The following is a 25364-nucleotide window of genomic DNA, read 5'->3' on the forward strand; positions in this document are numbered from 1 at the left end:
CCAGCAAGACATCCCTGTCCAGATGTCTTGAGAGCAAAAAGAAGCATGAGATTGCAAAGGAAGTTATATCTAGGACTAGTGGTGTAGATTTGGGAGTCATCCATAGGGAGGTTGAAGGCATATGAGTGCATGAGTTCCCTAAGGAGTGAGTGTAAAGTGAGAAGAGAACAGGGCTCAGAGGAGAGTCTTGAGGGACACCCACTTTTAGGGGGTGAGAGGTTGAGGAAGAGTCAGTGAAACTTTTGCTGATAAATACCACTGATTGATTGACTGAGAGGCTTACAGTGTACAAGATGATACCGACATTAAAATAAATTATTCCTAGGGAAAATAGTAGATTGTATTTACATTAGTACTGAGAGATTGAGGTGATTATCAAAGTGCTTAAGGGATAGACAGGCAAGTACATAGTTGACAGTAAGGAGAGGGCAGATGGGGAAATGAAGGCTTAGTCAGAAAAGACCTCTTGGAGGCTATCCAATGCACACAGCAGTCCATATTGAGCACTCTATCAAGCACCTGGGTGAATACAGTAACAGTAAATGATGTGGTTCCTGCCCTGAAGGAGCTTACTGTCTAATGGGAAGACAAAAAGACACAGATGATTTATAGATAGTGAAAGCTGAGAGAAGACATGGAAATACAGGTGATAGCCACCAGAATATGGAAAGACAACAAATTGAATAAATGAATAACTATTTAAAGTACATGACTCATTAGATATGTATGTGCTAATGATGGCCTGACCGAGGGTAGTAGAAATTAAACAAGGAATCCTTGGTTAGAACCTCACCATCAACACCACTGTCTTCCAAAATGAAGGACAGCTGGTTATTCTTAGAGTCTAATGTGCTTCGGAGTGGCCTCATTCTAGGTGATGGAAGCCACATTTATCAGATTGTTAAAGAGATGTTGCTATCCTGCAGGATTCCCTCTTTGTGTCTTCTTGTATTTCAAATACAGTTGTTTCTCAGGAGTGGCCTTCACATTCACTGCACAAATTCTGGGACCTCTATTGCAAACTCAGTATCTGGGGCTCTATATGTAACAAGCTGGATTTCTGCATGGTGGTGGTGGTGGTAGTAGTAGTAGTAGTAGTAGTAGTAGTAGTAGCAGCAGTAAGTACAACTGGTATTTATTTAAAGCATAAAGCATAAAGTACTTGAAGTACTGGATTGAATGATATTTATGGAGCACCTACTGTATGCAGAGGACCATTCTCAGTACTTGGAAGACTACAAAAGTGTTAGTAGACATGATCTATGTCCTCAAGGATGGGAGAAAGACGCTACAATAAATTACAGATAAGAGGACATGATAGAGTGCAAAGCTATTTAAGATATATACATAAGTACTAGTGGGGATGGAAGGGGGAAAACACAACTGCTTAAGTCAGTCAATCAATTGCATTTATTTAACTGCTGATTATGTGCAGAGCACTACACTAAGTTCTTGGGAGAGTACAACACAACAATATAATAGGTACATTTCCTTCCCACAACTAGCTTACAGTCTAGAGGGGGAGACAATGTTAACATAAATAAATAAATTACAGAAATGTACATAAGTGCTGCGGGGCTGAGAGGGGTGGTGAGAAAAGGGAGCAAGTCACAGTGACACAGAAAGGAGTGGGGAAAGAGGAAATGAGGGCTTAGTCAGGGAAGGCCTCTTGGATGATATGTCCTTTTGATAAAGCTTTGAAAGTGGGGACATTAATTTTTTGTCTGATATGAAAAGGGAGGGCATTCCAGGCCGCAGGCAGGATGTGTGTGAGAGGTTGGGGGCAAGATAGGTGAGATTAAGTTACAGTGAGTAGGTTGGCAGTAGAGGAGTGAAGTGTGCTGGCTGGGTTGTAGTAGGAGAGCAGCAAGATGAGGTAGGAGAGCACAAGGTGATTGAGTGCTTTAAAGCTCATGGTAAGCAGTTTCTGTTTGATGCAGAGGTGGATAGATAATCACTGTAGGTTCTTGAGTGGGGAAACTTAGCCTGAATGCTTTTGTAAAAAAGTAATCCAGACAGCACAGTGAAGTATGGACTGGAGTAGGGAGACACAGGAGTCTGGGAGGTCAGCAAGGAGGCTGATACAGTAATCGAGGTGGGATAAGTGATTGGATTAATATGGTAGCAGTTCAGATGGAGAGGAGAGAGAAGATTTTAGTGATGTTGTGAAGGTTGAACTGACAGCACTGAGAACTGACTGAGCTGAGAAGCAGCACGGCTCAGTGGAAAGAGCACGGGCTTTGGAGTCAGTGGTCATGGGTTCAAATTCTGGTTCCACCAATTGTCAGCTGTGTGACTTTGGGCAAGTCACTTAACTTCTCTGTGCCTCAGTTACCTCATCTGTAAAATGGGGATTGACTGTGAGCCCCCCTTGGGACAACCTGATCACCTTGTAGCCTCCCCTACACTTAGAACAGTGCGTTGCACATAGTAAATGCTTAATAAATGCCATCATTATTATTATATAGGGTTTTGTGGTAGAATGAATATGTGGGTTGAATGAAAGAGAGGAGGCAGGGATAACATGAAGATTACAGACTTGTGAGACAGGAAGGATGGTGGGTGCCATCTACAGTGATGGGAAAGTCAAGGGGAGGACAGGATTTGGCTGGGAAGATAAGGAGTACTCTTTTGGACATATTAAGCCTGAGGTGATGGGAGGGCATCTAAGTAGAGTTGTCTTGAAGGCAGGAGGAAGTGTGAGACTGTGGAGAGGGAGAGAGATAAGGGCTGGAGATGTAGATTTGGGTTTCATCTACCTAGAGGTGGTAGTTTGCTGAAGCAACAGTAGGGAAGAGAAGTAAGGTGGGGAAATTAATTGGGCAAGGCCTCCTGGAGAAGATATGACTTCAGAAGGGCTTTCAAGATGGGGAAAGAAGTGATCTCTGCCAGATATGAAGCAACATGCAGCAGGATGGCCTAGTGGAAAGAGCATGGGCCTGGGTGTCACAGGCCTTGAGTTCTAATCCTAGTTCCACCACTTACCTACTTATGACCTTGGGTAAGTCACATAACTTCTTTGTGCCTCAGTTACCTCACCTGTAAAATGGGGATTAAGACTAAGCCCCACTTGGGACATGGACTATGTCCAATCTGATTATCTTGTATCTACCCCAGTGCTTAGTACAGTGCCTGGCACACAGTAAGCTCTTAACAAATACCATAAAAAGTGTGAAGGCAGAATTACAGGCAAGAAGAAAGGGAGTGAGCAGTGCTAGCCATTGTTAGTACCCATTGGTTGTCTTTATTGAGGGTATCCTTTGGTCTGTCTTAGATGTTCATGTCCACTTGGAAGAGATGAGTTTAGATTCATTTGAATGAAAGAGAAAAATTGTGAAAAGGAATTCCCTTCTAACTGGGAATGAGTTTCCCTTACTCTTGCAGTCCAGCGTAAGAGGAGAGAAGCATCAGAGGTACGAAGAAAAACCTCAAAAAAGGGTGGATGGGAAAGGAAACAAGCACCACAGACAAGCTGTTTTTCCCCTAGCACCACTCTAGCTAAACACAAACCCATCAGACCCTCCAGTGTAGCCTTCTCTAGAGCAAAAGTAGGCAAGACACCCCATTGCATCAGGTGTCCCCCAGTCCAGATGGGGTCAGCTGAGTTATAATAAGCAGCACATTCTCCCAGGTCTGGTTTAAAGATCCATTTTTCAGTTGAAATGGGTCCAAAATGACTGTGGACAGCTGGGTGACAGAACTCCCCATCAGCTGTTGGAAGGTCAATGGGACTCTAGAGGTCAGTGACAGCGATTTCATCAGGCACAAACACCAGTGAGCACACTGTGAAAGATCACGGACTGGTCCTTTAGTCCAGCCTATTGAGATTTTGCTATCTACACTTCCCTCTTTGAAACATGTCAAGGAAACTCACTAATAATAAGTGAAACAGAAGCAATACCTCTTGAATAAGAGAGAATATTTTTCATGGCTCTTCCATAACATTTTTGAACACCATGGCAGTAGTAGTAATAGTATTTATTAAGCACTTACTGGGTGTAGAACTGTGTACTAAGCACTGGGAAAGAATACACAGATGAGAATCAGTCAGGGTTTCTGGCCCTCAAGGAGCTTGGGTCCTAACAATGTGGTAGAAGGTTGCTGGCAATGGACACATAAGGATGAAATAGAACTAGAAAAGCACGTGATCAAAATAAAAGATGACATGGATAAATAGAAAACAAAATAAAAGCTGTATGGGGAGTGTGGCTGGAAAAGCTGAGTTTCAGGGTTTTCGCAGCTCAGAGTCTGACCATTTTAGCCACAGTGATTGCCACTGTTAATGGATCAGGCTTACCTCTTGAGATTTCCCGTCATTAGATAGCCTTAACAAAGTCACTGTCCTCTCCTACACAGATTAAATTCAAATCCAGGAAATTTTTACAGCCACCAAACATGGTGGCATATCCACAAAAGGAAGTATGGTTTCCCCAGGCCCTTTCCATCATGCCCATCTCCCTCTTGTAATTCAGCACACACTCCCTTCCATTAAGGACAATGCACCTTGATGGGGCTCAGTGAGCCCAGTGCCTCATGCACAAAACCATTTATTTTCAACATCAAGGCCCAGTGAGTTCAAACCATCTCACCCTGTCGACAGACTCCCCCTTTGTCTCTAGCCACATTACAGCCAAACCACAGTGAATATTCAGGGACTGCATATAAAGAGAGAATAAATTAGCTGAATATGAGAATAGATTATTCAGTAAAGCAGTATGGCCTAGTGGATAGAGCAAGGGCCTAGGAGTTAGAAGGACCTGGGTTCTAATTCCGGCTCCGCCACTTGTCTGTTTTGTGACTTTGGGCAAATACCTTAACTTCTCTGTGCCTCAGTTACCTCATCTGTAAATGAGGATTAAGACCATGAGCCCCATGTGGGACATGGACTGCATCCAAACTGACTAGCCTGTATCTACCCTAGCACTTAGAACAGTGCCTGGGACATAATAAGCGCTTAACATATACCCTTAGAAAAAAGATTAAGTCCAAGGATGGTGCTCCTTGTCAATCAATCGATGCTATGTATTGAGTGCTTACTATGCATAGAGCACAGCTGTTAGCATATGGGAGAGTACAACAAGCTCACAGTCTAAGAAAATCAATCTATATAGACTCAGATCTGTAAAATATCAGTTTCTTCATCTGGAACAAGGAGACGAGATTGTGAGGTCCATGCAGGGCTGTAAAGGACTTGAGGCATGGCTGTCTGCCCCTCAGTTTCACTTCCCACAGGTCCACTGAGCAAAATCACTGCGAATTCCTGTTGTCTTCCCTATGTGCCTCCCATCATCATCAATCATCAATCGTATTTATTGAGCGCTTACTGTGTGCAGAGCACTGTACTAAGCGCTTGGGAAGTACAAGTTGGCAACATATAGAGACAGTCCCTACCCAGCAGTGGGCTCACAGTCTAAAAGGGGGAGACAGAGAACAAAACCAAACATACTAACAAAATAAAATAAATAGAATAGATATGTACAAGTAAAATAAATAAATAAATAAATAGAGTAATAAATACGTACACACATATATACATATATACAGGTGCTGTGGGGAAGGGAAGGAGGTAAGATGGGGGGATGGAGAGGGGGACGAGGGGGAGAGGAAGGAAGGGGCTCAGTCTAGGAAGGCCTCCTGGAGGAGGTGAGCTCTCAGCAGGGCCTTGAAGGGAGGAAGAGAGCTAGCTTGGCGGATGGGCAGAGGGAGGGCATCCCAGGCCCGGGGGATGACGTGGGCCGGGGGTCGATGGCGGGACAAGCGAGAACGAGGTATGGTGAGGAGATTAGCAGCAGAGGAGCGGAGGGTGCGGGGTGGGCAGTAGAAGGAGAGAAGGGAGGTGAGGTAGGAGGGGGCGAGGTGATGGAGAGCCTTGAAGCCCAGGGTGAGGGGTTTCTGCCTGATGCGCAGATTGATTGGTAGCCACTGGAGATTTTTGAGGAGGGGAGTAATATGCCCAGAGCGTTTCTGGACAAAGATAATCCGGGCAGCAGCATGAAGTATGGATTGAAGTGGGGAGAGACACGAGGATGGGAGATCAGAGAGAAGGCTGATGCGGTAGTCCAGACGGGATAGGATGAGAGCTTGAATGAGCAGGGTAGCGGTATGCATGGAGAGGAAAGGGCGGATCTTGGCAATGTTGCAGAGCTGAGACCGGCAGATTTTGGTGACGGCTTGGATGTGAGGGGTGAATGAGAGAGCGGAGTCGAGGAAGACACCAAGGTTGCGGGCTTGTGAGACGGGAAGGATGGTAGTGCCATCAACAGAGATGGGAAAGTCAGGGAGAGGGCCAGGTTTGGGAGGGAAGACAAGGAGTTCAGTCTTCGACATGTTGAGCTTTAGGTGGTGGGCAGACATCCAGATGGAGATGTCCTGAAGGCAGGAGGAGATGCGAGTCTGGAGAGAGGGGGAGAGAGCAGGGGCGGAGATGTAGATCTGGGTGTCATCAGCGATGACAGATCCCAAGATCCCAGGATCTTCACTCCCACCTCGACTGCACCTGCAGGGCCACGAGACACCCAAGTTGCAACCCAGATGGTCTCTTCCCAGGCTAGAATGATGGCAATCTTCCATTGTGACTGGGCTGTCGGGGCAGCACTATGGAACCACCTCAGATCCTCGCTACCATGGAAACTATTGGACTCTGAGTGCTGTATTTTATGTTGTTTTAAGGTTTCTGTTGTTTTCAGCTTTCCTTATGTGTCTGTCAAAAAACCCCTTCCACCTCTGGAGGGCCAGGGGACTGTGTTTAATTTTCCCCCATGTATTTTTACCAGTGTTTAGTATAGTGCTTTGCATGGAGTAAGTATGTTACATATACTACCAGTATTACTACTTTATTAGGATTGTGTCTGATCTGATTATCTTATATCCACCTCAGGCTTAATCCAATGCTTGGCTCATAGTGAGCATTTAGTAAATGTCATTATATACGTTTTTCTTACATTATTAACTTCACATTGGCCTTCACCTATTCCACATTAGTAATCTATCTCAGAAGAGAATGTGTTCCACATAGATTTAATGATTGGTTGTTTGATGTGAGAAATGATGTCATCACCTTGAAAGATACCTAGGCCCTTAGGTAAGCTATAGACTGGGGGTCAGAAGTAGGAAGGAGGAAGTCGGGTCAATGAATGGTGGTATGGGAAAGCCATGAAGCAGCATGGCTTAATGAATAAGGCAAGGGTCTGGAATTCAGAAGCCTTAGGTTCTACTTCTGGTTTCACCACTTCTCTGCTGTATGACCTTGGGCAAGTCACTTAATGTCTCTGTGCCTCAGTTACCTCATCTGTTAAAAGAGGATTAAGACTGTGAATCTCATGTGGACATAGACTGAGTCCAACCTGATTAGCTTTTATCTTCCCAACATTTAGTTCACTGTCTGGCACATAACAAGCACTCAACAAATGCAATTTGTTTAAAAAAGCCAACTACAGCGACATTCTCCACAAACAAGCCCCTTTCAGCTGCTACTGGCTCATCATGCTATCTCTCCTTGCAGGAGAATTCCTAAATCATAGGTTGGATCTTGGCTGGTTAAAAAACTTTTTAGTTTACTTGTTAATACTTTCCAATTTAGTTCTAGTTCTGCTGACATCCATTTTCTTTTCATTTTTATTCCCGTGGCTAAAAAAAAAATGCACAAGCTGGAATTGCTCTCAAGCCAGAATTGCTCTCAGAACAGAGGTTTGTGCTTGGATTCAGGTGAAGGAATGCTTTATGTTGGTTTTCCGGAACTATCAGAAGTTTTAGTGCATCCCCAACCATGTCTTCAGAGTGAAAATGTGGTCCTTTAGGAAAACTTTAATCTTTTGACAGTGACAGTTTTCTGCTGATTCTCTTTGAAATGAAACTCAGTGCACCTTAAGCCCAGCAATGTGCAGAGGAGGTGGGGTTAGGAATGGGATGAGCTTCTGTTTTGCAGGTGGATGCTGATGGCACCATTACCATGGAGGAGCAGATTGTTCTGGTCCTGAAAGCTAAAGTACAATGTGAGCAGAACATCACAACCCAGCTGCAGGAGGGAGGTAAGGTAGAGAAACTAAATGGCTAAGCTGCTTCTGCCTCCCTTAAGAGAGAGATGAAGGGGATGGGGTGAGGGCAGAAGGGAAGGGGGAGGAGGGGGAGAAGGGAGGGAAGGGGGAGGTGTGGAGAAGTTATGGTCAGATACTCAAAGCAGGGATAAACTACTATACTCTAGTAATAATAATAATAATAATAATGACAACAGTAATAATAGTAATAATAATGGTATTTATTAAGGGCTTACTATGTGCAAAGCACTGTTCTAAGCGCTGGGAAGGTTACAAGGTGATCAGGTTATCCCACGGGGGGCTCACAGTCTTAATCCCATTTTACAGATGAGGTAACTGAGGCACAGAGAAGTTAAGTGACTTGCCCAAAGTCACACAGCTGACAGTTGGCAGAGCTGGGATTTGAACCCACGACCTCTGATTCCAAAGCCTGTGCTCTTTCCACTGAGCCACACTGCTTAATCTTAACTGGGTCAATGGAAATAGAGTATTACTATTATTACTGTTATTATTATTATCATTGTTTTGTGGCATTTGCTAAGTACTTACTATGTGTCTAGCAGTGTGCTTAACTCTCAGGTAGCTACAAGATAATCAGGTCAGACAAAGTTCCCATCCCAGCTAGGGTTCACAGTCTAAGTAGAAGAGATAATAGGTCTTTCAACCCTAATTTCACAAATGAAGAAACTGAGGCATAGAGAAGTTCAGTGACTTGTCCAATGTTGTACGGCAGACAAGGGGGCCGAGTCAGGATTAGAACCCGGGTTCTCTGATTCCAAGGTCTGTGCTCTTCCCATTAGTGTTAAGTGAAAGAGCACCAAACCAAGTATAGTTTTCCAAAGGAAAAACCCAAAGACCCCAAAATTTGACCAATACAGTGTACGCATATTAGGAAAGAGGGTAAAGACACAATAAACATAGTAGTTAGTATTTGCTAAGTGCAAATCTATCAGGTCAGACACAGCCCCTCTCTGTGATTTGCCCAAGGTCACAAAACAGGTAAGTGGCAGAGCTGGGATGAGAACCCAGGTCCTCTGACTCCCTAAATTGCATTGTAAATATACATATACATTTTATTCCATAAGAAAAGTGCCATCATGATTGTAGTGGTCTAGTTCATCATTGGTACTGGGACATTTACAAATAAATCGTCAGGCACATGCATATATCTGTAATATATACCCCAGTGATAAAAACATTTTGAATTTTTTACATGCACATATAAGAGGATCTTTCATTGTGGACAGGCAATGTCCACAATGTTTACTGTTATACTGTACTTTCCTAAGTGCTTAGTACAGTGCTTTGCACCCAGTAAGCTCTCAATAAATATGATTGAATGAATGAATCCTATTCAGCAAGAAATTACCTTTATGCTAAGATACTACAGGTCCTTTTCCTACTCCTCCTGCTCTTTCTCCTAAATATATCTGTCATTATCTAATGCTAAGTTGTAGTGGACTTTCCATCTTTGTTTTTCAATTAGAATACTTTGGAAGTAGAGGGGGAAGGAAAGGGAACAGTTTATGCCCAGGTAAACTTTGCAGGACAATCTTGAAGTGAGAGAGTACTGTAAGAAATTCCACCATTAAAATTAAATTGCTCCATCATGAAAGAGTACTAAAAGAAGCATCATAAATGGACCTCCCTGTCTATTAGGTAGACATTTGTTATGTTTTAGGGACATAGATACTTAAAGATGTGCCTCCTCTCTACTGCCAGGAAACATCCACAACATTGGAGAGTTTTAGGGAAGATTCAGGCAAAACTTTGGGAGGGCTGAAAAGATTTTCTTGAAGTGATTAAAACGACCTAGAAATCAAGTTTACCACTGTCTGGAGAATAGTGGCTTGTAACCATGATATTCCCCCACAGGTTGGAAAATCTTAATCACACAGAAAGAGGAATGGGACTTGATCTAGTATCCTTCAAGAAATAGTAGAGAATTGTCCCAGAAGAAAAATCAAGAATAAGCCCAGAAGAAATAGTCAAAACTTGAACATAAAAAAATGTCATTTGCCCACCGCCTTGAATTTCCCATTACCATGTTAATGGACACAAACAAGAAGCGATAGAATCAGTTTCACACAATTAAGTAAAAGCCAATTAGATAAAACATTGGCCAATTGAATAAAAACTAGGGTTAAATGAATTGAGTAATAGAAATTAGAAATGAAAATTTACTCTGACCTCATAAAATGAAACCGAATCATAAACAAGCCACCAAAATGGAGAGACCAAAAGAACTCCTCATCCTGGCTCTGCTTTAATAAAACGTCTGCCCACCTGGGTTATTTGTAATTACCCTGACAGCAATAATGAACCAGACCACTACAAACACGACTGCACTTTGCTTATGGAATGAAATGAGAGACAAGTAGAAACTCAATCTCGGTAACTCCAAAGTTTAAATTCACTCCAAATGCCACAGCTCAAAAAAACTCCAGTTAATTAGTTTGGTCCTGGCCCGCACAAAGGATTTGGAAACAGTAATTAATAGTGTTCATTTGGAAAGAGAGATTGGGGAGTTCATCATTCAATTAATTGGAAGTGGAAAGTCATCCACTTTTCTCTTTGCCGTGCAATGAAACCCAGTTTTCCTCTAGAACAGAGGTTGGATCAGTGCTGGAATAACAGCCACTCACTCAGGCCCACCTTCAGAGAGTCCCTGTGCAGCTGAAACGTCTGGGCCTAACTGCACCCCACTACTGTCTACCACCACCTGCCAGGTCTGAGGGTCTGAGTGGCCACTGGAGGGATAAGGATTTACAGGGAGCATCCCACTGAAGAAGGTGCTGACAGCCTCTGGGACCAGATGTTTAAGGGTGTTCAAGGACTGCTCGTGAGCCACCCTAGGTGGCACTTGAATACCTCTGCCAAGAGGGATTTTGGCTGGACAGGGCTCCTTGTACTGTCTGCCTTGCAGCCCTGAACTGACAGACTCTCAGAGATTAAGGGTCTCAGGGTGGTGTTAAAGATTGGGACAGTGGGTTGTGGCAAACTGGAGTCGAAGTAGGATCCAGGGATTGTGGGGAAAGAGACATATATGAAATGAGAAGTAGCATGGCTTAATGGCTAGAGCACAGGCCTGGGAGACAGAGATCCTGAGTGCTAATCCTGGCTCTCCTACTAGCCTGCTGGGAGACCTTGGGCATGCCACTTAACTTCTCTGTGCTTCTGCTTCCTCATTTATAAAACGGGGATTAAATTACCTGGTCATCTTCCTACTTAGACTGTAAGCCCCATGTGGGATGGGAACTGGGTCCGATCTGATTATTCCAAATCTAACCAGGCAATTAGTACAGCCCTGGGAAGGTAATAAGGGTTTACCAAACCATAATTATTAATTATTGTTGTTATTATTAGAACCTATCATTTTGGGAATGAACAAAAGTTTCTACTTTGAGACAAATTGCCCTAGTTTCTGAGCATACCCAGGTTGCTCTGTGATGCAGTCCAGCCCCAGTCTAGCCCAGTCCCACCTGCTTCATCCTCTGCTTAGTCCTAATTCCAGCCCTAATCCAACCCAGATCAGTTCAAGTCTCAACCTCCCTCCTTCTCTTTGGTTCCCCATCACCCTCACTCCCCAAAAAGAAGGTTGAGGACAGCTGAATCTTTGAAAGCTGAAGTTTCAACAGTGTGGGCAAGAAGGCCTGGGGACAGGAAAGATGAAGGAAGGAGAGACTACAATAGATGCAGAGTGACAGAGAGGGAGATGGACCTCTCCCAAGGTAATGAGAAGCAAGTGGCAGTATGAGAGTCAGTGAAGGACAGCTACATTGGAAAGACAGGACTGAGGTAGGCTGGTGGATGAGAGAGGATGGAAGCCAGAGCTCTCTGGGTTAAATTCAATTGGTGCTACCCCCATATTAAAGCTGGGGCCCTTTCCAATGGCCTGGCCAAATCAGAGTTTCTGGATCTTGTTCCGAGGAAAAAATGCATTACATCTGGGATCAGCTTTCATTTTGAAACAGGGCAGAATGACTGAGGCTCTGAACAGTGGCAGGCTGGACAGGGAGAGGAGTAATGGGGTAGAGCCCGTACCACAGAATTCAGCAGCAGTGGCAGCAGCAATAGCAATAGGGGGAGGGAGAAAATGCAGAGATAAAAAAGAATGGGAATCCTAGAGGTGGTATGTCATAGCACTTTTAAGCAGGAAAAAGTGTGGATGGAGCATTCATCAAGAGAATGTGCTTTCTTAGAAGGACATGATGACCAGGATCCCAGGAATAAACATAAGAACACCCACTTGTTCAGAACATTAACTGGTCTTCATGGAAACCGTCCAAGATTTGTGATGTTGGAATGAACCTGGTGAGGAGGAGGGGCTGATTCTTGAAATGGGACTGAATTTGGGGACAATCAGAAGCTAGGAGAGGAGCAGAACAAGGTGGGAGGGCATAAATTGTCCAATGCCTCCAGGGGGCTTTGAGGTCTTGATGGCTGTGTGATGAAGGCAGTGGGAGTGAAATCGGGAGTCTCGCTGCCAGGTCCTGTATAAGAACTCTGCTGTCAGGACATGGGCAAAGAGGCTGTGCCAGACTCTCTAAAATTAAGGGTGCCACCAAATGTGAAATTCAGCTCTTGCTGCCGACTTGTCAAATCCACTTGGTCAGGGAGATGGGATTCCTGTAGTGAAGTGTCTTGGAGGTAAAAAGGCAGACAAAAGAGAAAAAGACAGAGAGGGTAAAAGAAAGAGAAGGGAAAAGAGGGAGCAAAACAGAGGAGATGGACAATATCCATAAAGAGGTACACACACATATACTGAGAATACACATGCATGCAGACAGACATGGACCTTGGACAGAATTGGTGGAGAGACTTATTAATAATAATAATAATAATAATATTAAAAATAAGTGCTAACTATGTGTCAAGCACTGTTCTAAGCACTGGGGTAGATACAAGTTAATCAAGTTGGGCACAGTTCCTGTCCCATATGGGGCTCACACTCTTAATTCCCATTTTACAGATAAGGTAACTGAGGCCCAGAGAAGTGAAGTGACTTGCCCAAGGTCACACTGCAGGCAAGTGGCAGAACAGGGATTAAACCCCACGTCATTCTGACTCACTGGTACATGCTCTATCCACTAAGCCACACTGCTTCAGTACTGACTTGAAGTCAGTAGTCAGGAGTTTCTTTTTGTTGTGGAGAGAAGTGGCTTTCTTTTGGAGCTTCCTAAGGATAGAAGTGAGTAGGATAGAGCAAAGAGGGAGAGGCTGGAAGCAGGAAGATCAGTAAGGAAGTGGTAACAAGAGCTTGGACCATAGGGTGGAGAGGAAGGAGCAGAGTTAGGAAACACTGAAGAAGAAAACAACCTCCATTTCACTGCTGGGTCATCATCACAGCACAGCCATAGCTGTTTCAATCCTCTTCCACCACCAGGCCACAACAGTCCCACTAGAGGAGTCAAAGCAGCCCCAGATTTCAGGATCATCCTGTATAATTCCAGTCCCCCAAGCCAGATCCCAAATCATTTACAACGGGGTTCCACAGGGGTGCTAAGCTTGCCCAGAAAGCACTTCTGGCTTGAGCTAGAAGACTTTTGCAAAGGCCAGGCCCAGTGCTCTAAATTTGAATTTCTCTCCAGCTCTCCTGGGGAGTCTTCAGTGGTTTTTCACATTTACAAGAGCAACATAGCCTAGTGACCACAGCATAGGTCTGAGAGTCAGGAGACCTGTATTCTAATCCCTGAAACCTCCACTGCTTGTAGCATGACTTGAAGTAAATCACTTCTTTGGGCCTGTTTCCTCATCTATGAAATGGAGATACCTATGGATACCTATTCTGCCTCCTCCATAGACTGGGAGCGCCATGTGGCATAGATCTGATTGCATTGTATCTAGTACAGTGGTTGGCACATAGTAAGCCATAAATCTTAAAAGTTAACATTGACAGTACAGCCAGAAAAGACACTGACTTCAGGTCACATGTAGACCTCATTTTTCCTCCCATATTTCTTTCTTCCATCTTCACTGAGGCTTTGAAACAGCTGAGATTGGAAAAACACCGAAGAAAAGGTTTAATGGGCAATGTCTGCTTAGCTGTGTCTGTAAACTCGTCTCTCTTCCCACTTCCTTCTTTCAGAGGGAAGCTGTCTTCCAGAATGGGATGGACTCATATGTTGGCCCAGAGGGACCGTGGGACATATGGTGGCTGTCCCCTGCCCTGCCTATATCTATGACTTCAATCACAAAGGTACTTCATGCATCCTTGTGTGGTGTCTCCTCTAGCAACAGGTCCCCATTGATTGATTGATTCATTCATTCAATTGTATTTATTGAGCTCTTACTGTGTGCAGAGCACTGTACTAAGCGCTTGGGAAAGTACAATACAACAATAAACAGTGACATTCACTGCCCACAACGAGCGCACAGTCTAGAGTGGGGGAGACAGCTATCAGTACAAGTAAATAAAATAACAGATGTGTATATAAGTGCTTTGGGGCTGGGAGTGGGGAGAGCAAAGAGAGCAAGTCAGGGTGACACAGAAGGGAGTGGGAGCTCAGAAAAAGTGGGGCTTAGTCTGGGAAGACCTCTTGGAGTAGATGTGCCTTCAATAGGGCTTTGAACCTGGGGAGAGTGGTTGTCTGTCAGATTAGAGGAGAGAGGGTGTTCCAGGCCAGAGGCTGGATGTGGGCTAGTGGTTAGCGGTGAGACAAGCGAGATCTGAGGCCCAGTGAGAAGGTTAGGACTAGAGAAACAAAGTGTGAAGCCTGAGTTGTAAGAGGGAAGTAGGGTGTGGTAGGAGGGGGCAAGGTGATTAAGTGCTTTATATCCAATGGGGAAGAGTTTTTGTTAGATACTGAGGTTGATGGACAACCACTGTAGTTCTTTGAGGAGCAGGATGATGTGCCCAGAACATTTTGGTAGAAAAATGATCCGGGAAGCAGTGTGAAGTGTGGACTAGAGTGGGAAGAGACAAGAAGCTGGGAGGTAAGCAAGGAGGCTGATGCAGTAATCTAGGCAGAATAGGATGAGTGATTGTAGTAACGTGGTAGCAATGGAGTTGGAGAAGAAAGGGCGTATTTTAGCAGTGTTATGCAGGTGGAACCAACAGGATTTGGTGATGGATTAAATTTGTAGGTTGATTGAGAGAGAGGAGTCAAGGATAACACCAAGGTTATGGGCTTGTGAGACAGGAAGGTTGGTGGTGCTGTCTAAAGTGATGGGACAGTCAGGGGGAGGACAGGGTTTGTTTCCACCAAAAAATGTGATTTCACAACTGAAATATGGGAAGAGAAAAGGTAAAATTGTGGGAACTGATATTGATTTTTTTTGGAAATTGGGTCTCTGGGAAAGGAAAATATTGATTAACAGCAATTGAAAGTACCACACTAAAATCAAGATCCCACATAAAATCAGGTTCTGAAGGAAAAGAACATCTTCATTCTAGTTAGAGCATATTCCTTTAAGTGGGAGACAGGCAAGCTGAAACAGTAGAAAAGCCTGGGAAACCTTTTCCCAAGAGCAAAGCTTTGAGTCAAAGAGGAAAATGAACCCCAAAGAAGAATTTCTCTTAGGAATCATATATTTTGTCATGGACAATCAAGTGAGAGAACCAATCAAAGAAAAGGAAGGAAGTGAATTAGCCAGGAGAAAGGGGTAAATATTGTGTAAAAATGAGACAGAAAATGGAATCTAGATTTGGGGACCAGTGAGTGGATTTATCCTCCATAAATCCTTGTTCTAAGGAACTGGAGTGTGAATAAAGGAATGCAACCCTGAGCTGCTGGATGTGACCAGCGATGCTGCCAGCTGCAAGCAGGAACTGACCAGAAGGATTTTGAGATGAATGGCTCCAGGAATTCATAAGGAATGGTGGAGGGACTGGGATAGGAGGGAAGGCTGTACCCCTTCTCAGGGACTGTGCAGACTGGGGCTAGGCAGTTCTTGAGCTCTGACTTTTGTTCTGCTCTTTCCTTGAGAAGTGCATGTCACGAATTTGTCTATTAAGTGCTTATATCAGGGTGCGTAGTTGTGTGCCTTCAGAGAAGTGAAAAAGAACCTAGGTTCACTCCTCTAGTGCCAACCTATTTTATCTTACCCCTTTCCCATATCCTGCCTCTGGTCTGGAATGCCCTTCCCTTTCATAACTAACAGACCACTACTACACACCATAAGTATTCATTAAACAATAAATGCAATTGATTTAGCATTTATTAAGGGTTTACTGTGCACAGAGCACTGTACTGAGCTCTTGGGAGAGTGTAAAACAATTGAATTGGTAAACACAATACTGGCCCACAAGAAGCTTACAGACTAGAAGGGTACAGACATTAAAATAAATTACTGATGGATATGCACATAAGTGCCAAGGGGTTCAGACCCAGGTGCCCAGGTGGCACAGAAAGGAGGGCTTAGATAGGAAAGTGAGAGCTTGGTCAGGGAAAGTCTTTTGGAGGAAAGGTGCTTTTTGTAGGGATTTGAAGATGAGTGATGGTCTGCCTGATATGAAATGGGAAGGAGTTCTAGGCCAGAGGGAGCACATATGCGAGGTGTCAGTGATGAAATGGGTGAGATCAAAGTAGGTAGACTGGCAGTAGAGGAGTGAAGTGTGAAAGTGGGATTGAGAAGATCAGCAAAGTAAGGTAGGACAGTACTCTCCCAAGTGCTTTGAACAGTATTCTGCACATATTAAGTGCTCAATACATGCCATTGATTGATTGAGAGATGATTGAGTGATATAGCAAATGGTAAGGAGTTTCTGTTTGATGCAGAGATGGATGGGCCAGTCATTGGAGGTTTTTGAAGAGTGGAGAGTCAGAGACTAAACAGTTTTTTAGAAAAACGATCCTGGCAGCACAGTGAAGTATGGACTGGAGAGGTGGGAGTTCAGTGAGGAGGCTGATGCAGTAGTCAGGGTGAGATATGATAAATGCTTGAATCAGTGTGGTAGCTGTTTGGAAAGGAAAGGGCAGATTCTAGAGATGTGGTGTAAGTCGAACAGACAGGATTTGGTAACAGGATGATTGGTGAGAGAGAGTTGGCTGATTGAACCTTAAAATATCCACTTGCCTTTTTAGGAGTGTTTGTAGGCAGTGAAACTGGTGGGGCTTGATTTCAGAGTCCTGACACAGTTCCTCTCCTGGGGAATGATAGGGAGTTTGGGGCCCTGGGGAAATCCAAGTGTGAAAAAGCTCACACCCCTACTCCCGACAATGGTCTTTGGGGTTCCCCTTATTGGGTGAGGAGCTGTAGTCTCCCAAAATATCACATTCCTGAAATGCCTTCTCTGGCAGTGGGTGTGTTCCCCCCCTAAAATGCTTCCTTTGTTATGATATATGTCCCCCAAGTCCTACTCTAGTTCCAGTGAAGAGAGAACTGCTCTTGGAAGAAGGAGAGCTGGATCTGCCTATGATGGCTATGCCATCAGCACTGAAAGTTTCTGAACAAATAAATACCTAGGGGTTACTGCGAGGTGGACAGGGGTAAAAAAAAAACAGCTGGCCAATATGGGAGGTTACAGACTGCAGCTGCTCCTGAGGTAACTCCCTTCTGGTTCATGGTTCTGTGGCACAGCTACAAGCAGCTAAAGCAGGGAAAAATAAGTCTTGCCCATAAAAGATCTGCCATGTGCAATCTGTAATATGCAGCACCCCATTCTCCCGGTAACTCATTGCACTCCAGGCTGGCAGTGAAGTACATTGCACTGTGCAAACTATAATCAATTCCTTTGGGCAGGGCCTCAGTCGGGTAAGTCTGATGGCTGAGGCTAAACCATCAGTCTCAATGGGAGACTACCTCAAACACCTCCCCTGGAAAGAATGGAAAGTGGAGTTGCATTCAGCTTGCAGTCAATCTGAAGAGAACTGCTCCCACATAATGTCTTCTTTATCTTCACAGGATTTGCCTTTAGGCACTGCACTCCAAATGGATCATGGGATTTTATGCCAGGTTTAAATAAAACCTGGGCCAATTATTCAGACTGCCTTCACTTAGTCCAGCCGGAAATCAGCACCAAAAAGGTAGTGTCTTAGTGATTTGGGGTCCTAGAGAACATAAATTTCTTAGTTCTGGTCCTTTGAACTCTATGGTATGCATCCAGTTCTTCTGGAGAATCTTTTCCACTTAGTACTGAGAAATAAGTGAGATGTAGCAAGAAGAAAAGATGGATTTTGGTTTTAAGGTATATCCTAGGCCTGGATAATTCTGAGCAGCATGGCCCCCGTTTCTGCTCCTTCTGCATCCCACCAGCCTAGTCACTCGAGAGATTGACTTTTTACAGCTTCAGAAGACCACCAGCTCCTGAGGAAATTGTCATGGCACTTAGTTATACTCTCCATGGCTGGTAAGATCATAGCCAGTGCCCTTATGGATGGGATGCCAAAGAATTCCATTGACTGCAGGCTCCCAGAATCACAATATGCCTTCGGATCACAGCAAGGTACAGCAAACATTGCAGCATGTTGAATACAGAAGTGAAGGTAACAGCACTGATGATCGCTATTCAGCTTGCATAAACACTCCAAGAGCATTGGACTCCACCAGTAGATCCAGGTTTTGGAAATTGTTTAGTTACTGTGGTGGTCTTGAATAGTTCATTAAGGTTCTGAAGCTGCTTTGTGATGAATGTCAGAATGGGGGTACTGTCTAATCTATTGCCCATTGCCAGTGGGGCAAAGCCAGGAGTGAAGGAGATCCAAGTCTACTAATAATAATTAGGGTAATAACTGTGGTATTTGTTAAGCACTTACTATGTGTCAAGCAGTGTTCTAAGCACTGGGGAAGATATAAGTTAATCAGTTTGGACACGGTCCCTGTCCCATATGAGTCTTCGTAGGAGGGAGTAGGATTATTCTATTTATTATGCACATCCATGCTAGAAGATGCAACAGGGAACCTGGGTTCAAGAGTTAGAATACTCTTCTGATCCAACAGGGAGCTCTTCCACATCAATATCCAACTATAAACATCTTTCACCATTCTAGAGACAATAATTCAAGAGCTGCTCTATGTACAAGATTGCATCCTTGAGCTACAATTCCCAGAAGAGATACTAATAATCTTAAAGCACTTTTCTGAATGAGCCAGGTGCTATGGACTGGCAATAATCTGAGGAAAATCTAAGTGACATAGCATCCTAAAACAGGGAAATCCTAACAACAACCCTCTGCTTAGTAACACAGAGTTAATTATATGCACAGAATTCTCTTACCTAGGCAGTACAATGGTCAATGTACAAATACAAAAAGAAGTTGAATTTTGTTCTTTCCAGCAGCACATATACTAAAATCGGAATGATACAGAGAAGATTAGCATGTCCCCTATTCATGAAGCATTCCATATTTTTTCCCTCTAGACTGTAAGGTCATTGTGGGTAGGGAATGTGTCTACCAACTGTTGTACTGAACTCTCCCAACTGCTTAGTATAATGCTCTGCACACCATAAGCACTCAATAAGTACCATTGGCGATGGTGATGATAATGATAAAATAGAATATCTAATCAAGAGGATCACCACATCTTTTTGCATATATAGTGTGGTAGCAGCATATTTGGTTTGAAACAAAGTATAGGCCCACCCAGATGCAGGCTCTCCAACATTCTCCATATCTATAAGATTTGAATTCCACAACAGATTCCACCGTCTGACTCCTTTAGCAGTTTCATTAATGTCACTTAACAACCCAAACTCAACCCCAATTAGTAGAATCACAAACAAGGAGGCCTGGAATGAAATCAGTCTCCTAGCCAAAAAAGTTATGCTCAACTCAACACAGTTTAGCTAGGTGGAATATGTAAGGGGAATGTATTACCCTTGGCTACCCAAACAGCTGCTGTATTGTAACTTGTAAAGGGCCATTGAAAACAATCGGGATGGAGGAAATCTTTCAGGATGCAGGAATGTGAAGCTTCAGACAAAAAAAAAGCCTCTCACTCAAAGGTGGAAGACAGCTGGCATTCTGCTCTTTTGGAAGGGAATATTTGAGAGGATCCTGAAGCAAAGAGGCAAATCTGAAAGCTGCCCAGTCATAGGAAGCAGTATCTTTGTATAACCCCACCATAGTCAGATCTCAGTTCCATGTTATATGTTCAGCTAGTCCAGATCTGTCCATTTCAATGATTTTACACCTTCCTCTGAAACAAAAGCTGTCTGCTGTGTGATATTAGGCAAGTCACTTAACTACTTTGTGCTCTATTTACCTCATCTGTAATATTGGAATTAAGACCATGAGCCCTATATGGGCGAGGACAGTGCCCAACCTGATTACTCTGTGTCTACTCCTGTGCTTGTATAATGCATGGCACATAAGAAACACTTAGCAAATACCATAAAAATAGCCTGGGATACCATCTTTGGCCCAGCAATAACAAATAGCAACAGAGAGAAAGAAACATTCTGCAAGGATGTGGATAGGCCTGTCATTTTGAATCCCAAGTCTGGAAATCTGATCTGCAAGGGAGATTCCATTGCTTAGGTGAGCAGTGATGTTTTAACATGGAATAAACTCCTTGGACCCCATGAGATTGGAAAACAAATAGCAATGTTCTACTTTTGCTTGGTGAATATGTCAAACATCAGCTTAAAATCACCAATCCTATCTTCCACGTAGATCTGAAAGCTGGAGCTAAAGTACACTTTTAATCCTCTGGGAAACTTCCCCAGCCCTACAGGCTAAGAGCAATATCAGAAGTTTTTGAAACAGCCATTCCTATATTCAGACAGCTTTGCTCTAGAGACAGCCACACAAGAAGACATGCAAATCATATCAAATATCTTTGCAGAGTTAGTACAGTACTTTGAATGAATAATAATTATGATATTTGTTAAGCATGTACTAGGTGCTGGGATAATTACAAGGTAATCAGGATGGACACAGCCCCTGTCCCACATGGGGCTCACAGTCTTAATCCCTATTTTACAGATGAGGTAACTGTGGCAAAGAGAAGTGAAGTGACTTGCCCAAGGTCACGCAGCAGACAAGTGGTAGAGCCAGGAATAGAACCCACATCCTCTGACTCCAAAGCTCACACTCTTGCCACTAAGCCATGCTGCTTCTCCCAAGTGAGGTAGCAAGCTACACTCAGGAAATCCTACACAGAACCAAAGATTTCCATCAGCAACTCAGAACCAAATGCTGTTCTCATCTTCTACCTTGCAGTTCACCATCCAACAATGCACCAATAGCTAAAAGAGATTAAAAAATAATTAAAACAACCAGTATGGCATCTGGTAGATTGGCAGAGTGTGATGACAACAACAAAGCCTTAAGCTTCATAATAAGGTGCAGGCATATGAAGGCTGCTATTGAGGTGTCCAACCTTCGCCATGACCTGGGATGTACTACAGAATCTTCATCCAGGTTCTTGAACAACTTTATCTACCTCATCTATGGACTGAATTCATCATCAGAAGCTAACAAGGCTTTGGACAAAATTCAGTTCACCAGCACTGAAACATCAACACAGTCCCACTGGGCCAGATATTTGAGGAGAATAGATAATAGAGAGATAGTCTATTAATTGATTATTCTGTCTTATGTTTCCTACTGAACTGTCTGATTGAACATAGCCCTGCTTCAAGAAAACTACAATTTGGGGGAGAAAATAAGTATAGAAAAAAAAACTAACTTCCAATCATTCAGTCTAACCTTAACCCTCCCCAGTCCCCAAACCCCAGCCCAGAAACATCAGTTTCCAGCATTCTAAATGTTTCTGGAAGCCATGCTGCTGCTGCCTTCTTTAAGCCAAGGGATGATGGCATAAAATACTCTTGGAAGGATGCCAAACTCACAAGCCCCCCTATCACCTAGTCCTGGGGCTGGGGAGTCAGGCTCACCCTTCTTTTGGAGGCAGTGTGCCTTGTAACTTCTGCCTGGGGAACTAAAAGGGGCCCAAGCAAACTGGTAGGGCAGACTAAATGATTTAAAGACACAATGAAACATGATGCTAAACAATGCAACACAATCACCACAGCAGACAGGGCAGCCCAGAAGGCAGAAAACAGGAGTGGTTCAAGTGGCTCTCTTTGAGCAAAGACTTTGGAAAGCGCTGGATACCATGGAGCAGACTTGAAAACAGAGGCAACTCCCATATAGAGCAAACTCCATGTTGTTGCAGGGATGTAGTCTTACTGTGCCAGCCATGAGGGAAAGGGTGTTAGTCCCCCACTCAATCAATCAATCAGTGGCTTTTACTTAGTGTTTAGTGTGTGGAAAGCATTGTACTAGGTGCTTGGGAAACTACATTATGATAGAGTTGATAAACATGATTGATCCCTGCTCATAAGGAGTTAGTGTATAGTAGAGCAAAAATGTCAGGATGAAATATTGGAATAAATCCACGCAAATAGTTGGGCTTACATGTGTGCAGAGGGTAAGCATAAACTTATTTGAACATTTGAGTCCAGATCCCCTAAGCTCTTAGGTGATCACCCCACCCCTCATCTCAAAACAGTTATGTACATATTCTTATCCTCTGTGGCTCCCTCCTACCAGCAATTTATCAACCAATTAAGTAACCAGTCAATCAAAAGTATTTATTGAGCACTTACTATGAGCAGAGCACTATCATTAGCACTTGGGAGAGTACAGTATAAGAGTTGGTAGCCACTTTCCCTGCCCACAAGGAGCTTACAGTTTAGAAAGGGAGAAAAATCAATCAATGGTATTAATAATAATAATATTGGCATTTGTCAAGTGCTTACCGTGTGTGAAGCACTGTTCTGAGCACTGGGGAAGGTACAAGATAATCAGGTCAGACAGTCCCTGTCCCAACTGGGGCTTATTAGGAGGGAGAACAGGTATTGAATCCCCATTGTATAGATGAGGCACAGAGAAGTTAAGTGACTTGCCCAAGGTCACATAGCAGACAAGTGGAAGAGCAAGGATTAGAACCCAGGTTCTTCTGACTCTCAGGCCTGGGCTTTATCCACTAGGCCATGCTGCTGTGTACAGAGCACAGTACTAAGGGTTTGAGAGAGTAAAATACTGCAAAGGTGGTAAGCTTATTCCTGGCTCCCAAGGAGCTTACAGTATCTGCCTCCTCCACCAGATTGCAAGCTCTCAAAGGGCAGGGATCATGACTACTTCCTCTGTTACACTCTCCTGAGCACTTAGTTCAATGGTCTGTACACAATGAGTGGACAATAAATAACACTGATTGATTGATTGATAGTTTTAAGGGTGACTCTTGTTTTAATATGACTTCAGGGGTTGGGTATTAATGGTGGAAGGGACTCATCTTGTCCCCTTCTAGCTTACCTCCGTAGTCTCCTACTATACCCCAGCCCGCACACTTCACTCCTCCTTTGCTAACCTACTCACTGAACTATCTCATCTATTCATTCATTCATTCAATCATATTTATTGAGCGCTTACTGTGTGCAGAGCACTGTACTAAGCGCTTGGGAAGTACGAGTTGGCAACATATAGAGATGGTCCCTAACCAATAACGGACTCACAGTCTAGAAGGGGGAGACAGACAACAAAACAAAACATGTAGACAGGTGTCAAAATCATCAGAACAAATAGAATTCATGGGCCTGGGAGTCAGAGGTTCTAATCCCGGTTCTGCCACGTGTCTGCTGTGTGACCTTAGGCAAGTCATTTCATTTCTCTGTGCTCTGTTGCCTCATTTGTAAAATGGGTACATGGATCTTGCCACCTATCTCCTGCCTCTGGCCTAGAATGCCCTCCCTCTTCATGTCTGACAGTTACTCTTACCAATTTCAAAACCTTATTGAAGGCACATATCCCCCAAGAGGCCTTCCTTCCTTCATTTATTCATTCAATCAATTGCATTTATTAAACAGTTGTGTGCAGAGCACTGTACTAAGCACATGGGAAAGAACAATACAGCAATAAACAGTGACAATCCCTGCCCACAACAAACTCACAGTCTAGAGTGGGGGAGACAGAAATCAATGCAAATAAATAAAATTACAGATTTATACATGAGTGCTGTGGGGCTGGGAGCTGGGGGGATAGCAAAGGAAACAAGTCAGGGCAATGCAGAAGGGAGCGGGGGATGAGGAAAAGTGGGGTTTAGTCTGGGAAGGCCTCTTGGAGGAGACAAACCTTCAATAAGGCTTTGAAGTGGGGACCAGTAATTGTCTGTCATTTTTGAAGAGAGAGGACATTCAAGGCCAGAGGCAGGATGTGGGCTAGGGGTCAGTGGCAAGACAGGTGAGATCGAGGCACAGTGAGAAGTTTAGCACCAGAGGAGCAAAGTATATGGACTGGGCTGTAGAAGGAGAGAAGCAAGGTGAGGTAGGAGGGGGCAAGGTGATGGGGTGTTTTAAAGTAAGTGGTGAGGAGTTTTTGTTTGATACACAGAGATGGATAGGTAACCACTGGAGATTTTTGAGGAAGGGGATGACATCTCCTGAATTTTTTTTTATAGAAAGACGATCTGGACAATGGCGTGAAGTATGGACTGGAGTGGAGAGAGACAGAAGGTTGGGAGGTCAGCAAGGAGGCTGTATCAGGCAGGATAGGATGAGTGATTATATTAACATGGTAGCAGTTTGGATGGAGAGGAAAGGGCAGATTTTAGCAATGTTGTGAAGGTGGGACCGACAGGATTAGGTGAAGAATTGAATATTTCGGGTTGAATGAGAGAGAGGAGTCATGGATAACGCCAAAGTTACGGGCTTGTGAGACGGGAAGGATGGTGGTGCCATCTACAGTGATGGAAAAGTCAGAAAGAGGACAGGGTTTGCATGACTAAGCCCTCTTTTCCTTTTCGTCCATTCTCTACTGCATGCCCCTGACTTGTTCCCTTTATTCATTCCCCCTCTTCACCTCACAGCATTTATGTCTTGTCTTGTCTTGTCTTATGCTGTCTAGTCGTCTCTGACCCATAGCGACACCATGGACACAGTTCTCCTAGAATGCCCCACCTCCACCTGCAGTTGTTCTGGTAGGGTAGCCATAGAGTTTTCCTGGTAAAAATATGGCTGTGTTTACCATTGCCTCCTTCCACTCAGTAAACTTGAGTCTCTGCCCTCGAATCTCTCCCATGCTGCTGCTGCCCAGCACCGGTGAGTATTGACTTGTAGCAGGTTGCCTTCCACTTGTTAGTCACTGCCCAACCTAGGAATGGAATGGGTAGGCCTCTACTTGACTCTCCCTCCTGTATTTGAGACTGGTATACCACTGGAAACTCTCCAGGTGTGACCCTGAGAGGCTAACATTTATGCACATATCTGCAATTCATTTATTTACTTATTCATTTATTTATATTAATGTCCGCCTCCCCCCTCTAGACTGTAAACTCACGGTCAGGGAATGTGTCTGTTATATTGCTATATTGTACTCTCCCAAGTACTTAGTACAGTGCTCTGCACACAGTAAGCGTTTAATGAATACAGTTGATTGATTGATT

General features: G+C 43.9%; 1 protein-coding gene and 1 pseudogene across 3 annotated transcripts in view; both read left to right on the top strand.

Annotated features, from left to right (window-relative positions):
• PTH2R (parathyroid hormone 2 receptor) overlaps positions 1-25364 on the top strand; it is an 88270-nt gene that overhangs the window by 27114 nt on the left and 35792 nt on the right. For 2 of the 3 annotated variants that reach the window (XM_038766781.1, XM_038766783.1), the window contains exons 2-4: positions 7925-8027; positions 14122-14232; positions 17880-18001. In XM_038766781.1, the coding sequence (XP_038622709.1) occupies positions 7949-8027; positions 14122-14232; positions 17880-18001 (312 nt within the window). In that variant the 5' untranslated portion in view covers positions 7925-7948. Of the gene's footprint in view, positions 1-7924; positions 8028-12198; positions 12348-14121; positions 14233-17879; positions 18002-25364 lie in introns of those variants that run through there. The other variant, XM_038766782.1, reaches the window with a different exon arrangement.
• On the top strand, positions 19241-19326 carry LOC119945590 (annotated as a pseudogene).

Source organism: Tachyglossus aculeatus, chromosome 25, assembly GCF_015852505.1.
Source record: "Tachyglossus aculeatus isolate mTacAcu1 chromosome 25, mTacAcu1.pri, whole genome shotgun sequence".
NCBI classification, from domain to species: domain Eukaryota; kingdom Metazoa; phylum Chordata; class Mammalia; order Monotremata; family Tachyglossidae; genus Tachyglossus; species Tachyglossus aculeatus.